The sequence below is a fragment of the Mandrillus leucophaeus genome, unplaced genomic scaffold, assembly GCF_000951045.1.
Source record: "Mandrillus leucophaeus isolate KB7577 unplaced genomic scaffold, Mleu.le_1.0 Scaffold186, whole genome shotgun sequence".
Lineage (NCBI taxonomy): Eukaryota > Metazoa > Chordata > Mammalia > Primates > Cercopithecidae > Mandrillus > Mandrillus leucophaeus.
Window position 1 is genome coordinate 3836029 of NW_012101876.1, and position 8939 is coordinate 3844967.

The following is an 8939-nucleotide window of genomic DNA, read 5'->3' on the forward strand; positions in this document are numbered from 1 at the left end:
AAAAAAAAAAAAAAAAAAAAAATTAAACCCCTTTGTGGGGTATCCAAAACGGCATAATCTAGCCCCAAATTAACTTTCCAGCTTTCCCTGCATCCTGACCCCAACACCCACTGTTCCTCCTCTTCATTAGGCGACCACCTTAAAGTGTCTTGCCTCTGTGCTGTGTTTAACGTTTTTTGTTTGTTTGTTTGTTTGTTTGTTTGAGATGGAGTTTCACTCTTGCCTGGGCTGGAGTGCAATAGCACAATCTCAGCTCACTGCAACCTCTGCCTCCCAAGTTCAAGCGATTCTCCTGCCTCAGCCTCCCGAGTAGCTGGGATTACAAGCGTGTGCCACCATGCCCAGCAAATTTTTGTATTTTCAGTAGAGGTGGGGTTTCACCATTTGGTCAGGCTGTTCTTGAACTCCTGACCTTAAGTGATCTGCCCACCTCAGCCTCCCAAAGTGTTGGGATTACAGGCGTGAGCCACTACGCCTGGCCTGTTTGACATATTTTGGAGCGCCTGTCTGCCTTGCCTTCTTCAGGAGAAACTCCTCCCATAGCCTCTGTTGAGCTGGTGACAGACCCTGAGATCCTGCTAACGACTGGATCTGAGCCCGGTCCAAGGCAGGCTCTGCTCAGCTCCCCCCATGACCTGTCACCTGGCTGGGCAAACAGATTCCCTGTGGTGGATGTTTGAACTAAGACCCACAAGGGGATGTTCCAGACAAAACAGATGGGGGAGGTAAAAGAGGTGAGGCAAGACTGGGTCAGCCGTCATGGGAAGATGGGCGTGAAGACGCCAGAGAAGATGGAATGGATCAGATGCGCAGAAAGAAGCGTAAAAAGGGAGATGAGGGGCGGGGGATGGAGGAAGGTAAGAGAAATACCAGGACAGTGTCATGCTCCATTGACTCACTGGCTCCAGCTCTTTCTGACAGTTGTTAACTTTACGATAAATCTCCTTTTTCCCCAGAGCCCATGTGAGTGGAGCTCTGCTTCTCACAATCCAAGTAGCCCTGAATGGAACACGGTCTCTCTCCTGCCATTCCTCCCGCTCCCCGGGGAGCCTCCCCTCCTTCCATCATCCACCTCCCCAGCTGGCCCTTCAAGGCCTCGCTCAAGTACCCGTGACTTCCCCAGATATTTTTGTGGTCTGGAAGACTTCCTGTCTGAATTCTCCTTGCTCTTCCAGAATTAGCACGAGTTCCATCTTTCCCAAAAGATGGCCAGGTCCATCCCAGCTGGTGGCCACCTGTTGTTCCTGTTTTTCTGAATTCCTTCAGTCCCTCGTTAACTTGTATGACCTAGAATGGATGCTGCTTTGGTGTTGGGTATTGGGTTCTATGGAACTTTTGGTGACCAAGCTAAGCACCAAGCATTAGATAGGCCAACAGTTTTCATTGGGGCCGTTTTGGAAATTTTCAAGGTATTTTTAGTTGTTTCAAAGGCCGGGATGGGTAGCACCACTGTGTTTGTTGAGCTGGGTCAGGAGTGAGAGCTATCTTGCAAAGGGTGAGACAGAATTGTCCTACATCCTACATGACTTTGAAATGTCCCAAGGAACATTCATACCTATATGTAATTACCTCATTCTATAACTGAATTCTCTTTTACACAGCATTTTTAAAGCACTGTTGTAATATAAATTGAGTTTTCTAAGACTACAATTACAGAGTAATGGTTGTGCTTTGTCTAGTTAGGAATTTTACCCAGTGTTATTTATTATTTCAGAAAATCACATCACATGGTGGACACATTCCTTGTAGCATGGGAGTTGCCAATACCATAATCTGTATTTGAGCTGTTGCATTCACTGTGATTTCACATAAGTGCAAGCATCAAACTACAGCATTATGTATTCTAATATTGTGTCTGACCACTTATAATCAAAACGTTTACTTCTATATCATAAGTCACTTTTTTTTTCTTTCTTTCTTTCTTTTTTTCTTTTATTTTTTGAGATGGAGTCTCGCTCTGTTGCCAGGTTGGAGTAATCTCAGCTCACTGCAACCTCCACCTCCCAGGTTCAAGCAATTCTCCTGCCTCAGCCTCCTGAGTAGCTAGGACTACAGGCACACGCCACCATGCTCAGCTAATTTTTGCATTTTTAGTAGAGATGGGGGTTCACCATGTTGACCAGGATGGTCTCCATCTCTTGACCTCGTGATCTGCCCGCCTCGGCCTCCCAAAGTACTGGGATTACAGGCATGAGCCACCACGCCTGGCCCATAAATCACTTTCTTATATTTTTCTTTTATGTAGAATTAAGAGCACGATATTGATTTTTTAAATCGTGTGTCAGTGTGCTGTATTATTTATGAATTTCATTTCCAGATAATAAAGGTGTCTTTACACAATATTTCCCATAAAAGGTCGCATTGGGCCTGAGAGGGCTGAGGGCCTTTGGCACAGGCCGGTGGAATGCTCCATCATCAAGGGTGCTAGGAAGTGTGTGTGCACAGAGCCACCATTCCTGTGGACACCGCGTGACCTGGCGACTTCTGGCGAGCACTCAGCCCTTGTCTAGTGTCTGAGGCAGGTCCTGGAGCACAAAGTGGAGATGGTTGGCAGATGCTGGTCCCTGGGAGATAAGACAGAAAAGTGGGTTCAGGGCTGAGAGCCTGTGGTGGTCAACCTGGCGCGCGTGTTCTGTGAGGTCAGAGGTATTGTGAAGGGGTGGAAGCGAAGGTACATCGTGACACCAAAACTGAGAACTGAAAAAGCATAGCTTTGGGTGATTATGGATATTGCTGCTATGAACATTTTAGTGCATACATTTTGGCGAAAACACACCCATTTTTTTTTTCAGGGCCATTTCAAGAGAAATTTTTACTTGTTGGTATAAAAATAAAACTATAACCATTCAAGCTGGCTCTTAACTAAAAAGTTTATCTTGAAACATTTGCAGTAACTCCCACTGGATTCATTAGTTAGGGACACAAATCAGGGCTGTCTCAGGGCAAACACCAGAGAACACATATATGGTCCTGGCCAATGCACATCATTCAGAGATACTGGGGAGGAGATTCAAGCTTGGAGTCAGAACCTGAAATTTTAAAGATCACTTGCAATCATGATTCTGGATACACCCACTTTTCTATTGGTAAAAACCTAGGAGTGAAATTGCTGGGCTAAAGTGTATGTCTATGTTCAGCTTTAATAGAAGATAACAAGCAATTTTCCAAAGAGGTTGCATCGGTTTACATTCTGGCCAGCTAATGTGTGACAGTTGTGGTTGTTCCACATCCTTGCCACATTTCTTATATTCTGTCCTTTTCATTTTAGCCATTCTGGTGGATGTATAGTTGCATCAACCCAATGAACATCAGCAGTGTTCAGCAGAATGGATGAGCAGGTTGTGATATAGTCGCTCAGTGGGACTCTATTCAGCAGTAACAATGGTAAACAACAACCTAGATGATTCCCATAGACAACATGTTAAGAAAGAGAAACCAAAGACAGGAGTTCATATTGTATGATTCCATTTACATAAAGTGCAAGGTTAGTCAAAATGAATCTCTGGTGTTAGAATTCAGGATGGGAAGGGGTGCAGAGATTGGAGCTTGAAGGAGCTTCTGGGTGCTGGGGGATGCTGTTTGTTGACCTGGGTGCTGGTTTCTAGGATTCGTCCACCTTGTGGAGATTTATTGGGCTGTAACTTATTGATCTGTGTACTTTTTGTAAGGCATACTTTAACATTGAACTTTTACTAACATTGAACATGGATGAGACTTTTTGTAAAAATAAAGCTACAAAGGTTCAGGGCCCTCCCTTCATTTCCCGACACTGTGGATTAGGCTACCCATATACTGAGACATTAAACCGTAATTCTCCAGTGACATGAGTGACACGCGAATGTGTCTGTAAAGTCTAGAGTCAATATATGTGTTTTAAATCATGGGTGTGGGTGTCCTGTAAGTAATGCTGCCACCGGCCCTGGCTGCCTCCCTGTCTGAATAATTTCCTTCTGAGTACAATATTAAAGTCATTAGCAAGCACTTTCTTCTCCTCAACTTCTGAGGGCATATGATGAGTCTGTTTGAACTTCACATTTCCTGCTACATCTACAAAGTAACAAGTCAGTATCTGAGGAAGGAGAAATGAACCTTATAATGGTCACAGTGTCCAGACAAGTTATCTGCTTCTTTATGAACCATTTTAATCCAGCAAAGGCAAGGGCAAGGGCATAGTTGCTATGTCAAGTAGCCAACAGGAGGCCCACCCACATCCAACAGGCTAGAAATTAGGATTTGGAAGTCTGGGGCGGCAGGATGGGTCTTCCCTGGGCACGGTGGGTGTGACAGAGGCCCCAGCACTGACCGCATGCTAACGAGCAGCAGTTTTCTCTGAACAGCCCTTCCTGGCCTGGATCAGAAGAAGCGTGGTGGCCACAAAGCATGCTGCCTGCTGACGCCCCCTCCACCACCACTGTTCCCACCACCATTCTTGAGAGGTGGCCGAAGTCCGGTGAGTACTTTGGGATTTATGAGAGGAAAAAAAAAGTGCAGGCTACTCATTTGCACACCACACAGCCCCGCCTGCCTGCCCCACTCCACCTGAGCTGCCTCCGGAATCTTGTGAGAGCCTCAACCCTCCACGGTCACCCAGAGCTTGAGCCCTGGAATGGACATTTTGCAGTTCCTGGGGTGTGTCCATTCTCCAAATATCTTAAATAAATGATGGAGGGAGGGAGATTCTTCTCGGCAGGAATTGGATTTGGCAACGTTTCTCATCTTCTCAAAAACCAGGAGGTGAATTTATAATATAACTTCCTGGGTTCCCATCAGCTGCTCAAATATGGAATTTCCCCTTCTGTTTTTCTTCTTCCCAAGTGTTTATGAAATTCCCTTCTGCAGTCCGTGTCTAACACAGACCATTTCCATGAGGTAACTCAGGAAATAGTTCTCCTGTAGCCACACTGAGGTGTGACGGGGAGCAGAATTTGGAAAGAAAGGACAAGGTGAGGAAAAGAACAAGATTCGGGAAACTGGCCTAGAAGGCAGCAGCCAGAGCATTCTGAGAACTTGGAATTCTCAGCTCTTTCCCAACACTGCTTCTCCTGTGCTGTCCAATTCAGGAGCCACTAGCCGTATGTAGCTATCTGGCACTTGCAATGTGGCTAGTTCAAGTTGAGATGTGCTGTAAGTGTAAAATACACACTGGATTTTGAAAGAATTAGTATGAAAAAAGAATGTAAACTATCTCAGTTCACTTTCTAATATTGAATATATGTTAAAATGATAATATTTGGGTTTTGTTGGGTTAAATAAAGTATATTATTAAAATTAATTTCACTTTTTTCTTTTTACCTTCTTGAAAGGTAAAAATGTGACTACTAGACAATTTAAAATTACAATGTTGCTCTTATTGGTGGCTCACGTTAGTTATGTTTCCACTGGACATGCCAACCTAGACATTGGATAGAGGCCCCTGAAATGAGCTTCCTAACTCTATCCAAAGTGGCTGCAATTTGTCTGTAATTCACACAAGCCAGGTTTGTCTCAAGAGCAGATGAGAGAACAGAAACTGATAGCCCAAGATGTCATCTTCTTGGGGCAGTCATTGGGGTGTCAGGGAATTGCCAGGCTTAGAGACCTGAACCCAGAGCAGGTCTGTGTCCAGGATGGTGACCCTTCCTCTGTCCCCTGCGCCTGACCTCTAACTCTGTGTTGCTTTGTACTGAAGCTTCTCTCCCCAGACATGAAGAATCTCATCCTGGAACTGGAGACCTCACAGTCCCCGTGCATGCAAGGCTCGCTAGGCTCCCCTGGGCCTCCCGGCCCCCAGGTTGGTGCACTCTACCGGACCCCTCTTGCTGTCTTCTGTTTAGAGCAGGAAAGCCCACTGCACAGAGCCTCTTAGTGTCTGCTCCTTCTCATGTGATACAAAGCTGTTTTTCCTTCTCTCTCCAACTTCCTGCTCCAAAGCCACATGGTTAGAACACTGGCTCTTTGCTGGGTAAATTCTGGCCTCCCGGCCTTGATTTCCTCATCTATGCAATGGGGATAATAATTGTCCCTATAGTACTGAATTTTGGGGGAATCAAATGAGGATGCTACCTCTATGGATATGGTTTTTATTAGTTACAATCAGATAAACACTTGATGATGGTGCCCCTTTTGTAACCATTGACCCGTCCTGTGGACCAGAGCTGCCTGCGTTCAGCATAGGGAAGTGGAGGCGCAGAGGAGATTGTTTCCTGCCTCACTGGGCCCCCAGGTGTTGCTACCAAGTAGCCCACCCCTGCCCACCAAAGCTAAAGGGGAGAGTGAGAAATAGGCAAAATGCTGGAGAAAGGATTTCTAGACAAACAAGGGTACCCTCCAGAAACCCCACCCCACAGACTCCTGGCCCCTCTGGCCTGCCTCCAAGAGGATGCTCTGTTGGTGAGGGACAGCTGGGCCTGAGCCTTCCGTGGGGAGGAGAAAGAGGGTGTAAGGAGCAGTTCCCCAAGTGCCTTCCCATGCAGGGGGCATAAAAATGACATCACCCACCTGGGTAAACCCTCGTGTGGCTTCCGGACACTTGAAGGCTCACCTGGATTACAAAGCTCCACAGGAGGGGACTCCAGCCTGTATCTCCTACGTCACTTCCTACCTCCATTGTCTCCTTGACTTAGCCACAGTGACCATCTCTCACGTTCTCAAACACTCCAAACTTGCTTTAGCCACAGGGCCTTTGCACTTGTGGTCCCTGCTGTTTGGAATGTTCTTCTTTCTGGTTTTGATCATGGCTAGCTCCTGTTGGCCACTCAGTACTCAGCTTCCATGCCACCTCCTTAGAAGTGCCTTCTTCTACCACCCACTCAACCACTTAGTCTAAAGTAGTCTCCTGCCCGCACCCACCACCACAATCACTCTCTGCCACAATGACCTATTTTAATTCTTTGCATGATTTTCTCATCCTATTATGATGTTCTTATTTGTTTTTCTGTTCCTGGTCTCCCCTCTGTAAAACGTAAGCTCAATGGCAGGGGTTGGCAAACTATATCTGTGGATCAAATCCTGCAGCAAAGTTTCAATAAAATGTTGAAGTTTTATTGTCTGTGGCTGCTTTTGCACGACAAAGGCAGAGTTGAGTAGTTGTGACAGAGACCAAATGTGACCCACAAAGCCTAAGATACTGACAATGTAACCTTCTAAAGAAAACGTGTGTCAAGCCTTGGTCTCTGGGAACAGAGACATTGTCCATCTCGCTCACTATTATATTGCCCATGTACAACAGTGCACGGGGTCGGGATAGGTTCTCCATAATTACTTGTTGGATACAAGAAAGAAAACAGGACTTTGAACCCAGAGTTGGCCAGAGGCTGACACAGAGGAGCTGGGAAGCCTGCAGAAAAGCAAGATGAGAATCCTTGGAGGTGCATTTCTATCTTCCCACCTTCAGCCAGTCTACTCTAACAGGTCTCAGGCATGCTAGAACCCATGGAATATAGAAAAGAAAAGGGGGACTTTCTGCTGACCTCAGGACAGTGGCTCTCTGGTCACACACATCTGTAACCTTGTGCAGTCCCCTTTGAAGCACCTGGAGGCTGTGTTGCCCAACTGCAGGGTCCTGTGTAGCCACCTTCATGTCCTTAGAACACAGTGTGGATGCTGTCCCTACTCAAAGTGAGGTCTGTGAACCAGCAACATTGGTATCATATAGGAACTGGTTAGAAATGCAGAATCTCATCCCCCTGACAAATTCATTCTATCAGAATCTGCATTCTAACAAGATACTGCCCCTCCACCAAGTGAACGGAGTGAGTCATCTGCACATTAAAGTTGGAGAGGCAATGAGCTAGTGTACAATGACCTTGTGAAATAGTTCTAGTCCACTTCAAGAAACAGAAAGGACTAAGGTTTGGAAGAATCAAGAGAATGGAATGAAAACCCCCCTCTTCCCTATCCAAAAATAGAAGGTGAAGAAACCAAAGATAGTGGTTCTCAAACTTATCTACACATTACAGTTCCCTGGGGGAGCTTCAAAAATTACCAATGCTTGTTCCTCCTCCCCTGAGATTGGTATTTATTATTATTATCATTATTATTATTAGAGAGAGGGTCTCACTGTGCCACCTAGGTTAGAGTGCAGTGACTTGATCGCAGCTATCTGCAGCCTCCACTTCCCAGGCTTAAGTGAGCCTCCTATATCAGCCTCCCACAGGAGGTGGGACCACAGGTGCACATGCCATCATGCCTGGCTAATTTCTTAATATTTTGTAGAGACAGGGTCTCACCACATTGACCAGGTTGGTCTCAAACTCCTGGGCTCAAGCAATCCTCCCACATTGGCCTCCCACAGTGCTGAGATTATAGGCATAAGCCACCCCACCCAGCCTGAGGTTGTTATTTAATTGGGCTGGGTTGGGGCCTGGGCTTTGGGATTTTTCAAACATCTCCAGAGAATTGTAATATGCTGATAGACTTGGGAACCACTGGCTGAGGGGAGCTGTTGTTATTTGGACAAGTTTTATAGAAATCATATTTCAGGGAGGGAGGTTCCAAGATGGCTAAATAGGAACAGCTCCAGTCTACAGCTCCCAGCATGAGTGATGCAGAAGATGGGTGATTTCTGCATTTCCAGCTGAGTTTTGAAGAGAGTAGTGGTTCTCCCAGCATGGAGTTTGAGATCTGAGAATGGACAGACTACCTCCTCGAGTGGGTCCCTGACCTCCAAGTAGCCTAACTGGGAGACACCTCCCAGTAGGGGCTGACTGACACCTCATACAGCTGGGTGCCCCTCTGAAACGAAGCTTCCAGAGGAAGGATCAGGCAGCAACATTTGCCATTCTGCTGTTCTGCAGCCTCTGCTGGTGATACCCAGGCAAACAGGATCTGGAGTGGACCTCCAGCAAACTCCAACAGACCTGCAGCTGAGGGTCCTGACTGTTAGAAGGAAAACTAACAAACAGCAAGGACATCCACACCAAAATCCCATCTGTACATCACCGTCATCAAAGACCAAAGGT

General features: G+C 46.2%; 1 protein-coding gene across 3 annotated transcripts in view; it reads left to right on the forward strand.

Moving 5' to 3' along the window:
• Window positions 1–8939, forward strand: part of COLQ (collagen-like tail subunit (single strand of homotrimer) of asymmetric acetylcholinesterase) — a 76017-nt gene that overhangs the window by 28190 nt on the left and 38888 nt on the right. For 2 of the 3 annotated variants that reach the window (XM_011977954.1, XM_011977955.1), the window contains exons 2-3: window positions 4338–4450; window positions 5669–5770. In XM_011977954.1, coding sequence (XP_011833344.1) covers window positions 4338–4450; window positions 5669–5770 — 215 coding nt within the window. The remainder of the gene's footprint in view (window positions 1–4337; window positions 4451–5668; window positions 5771–8939) is intronic. The other variant, XM_011977956.1, reaches the window with a different exon arrangement.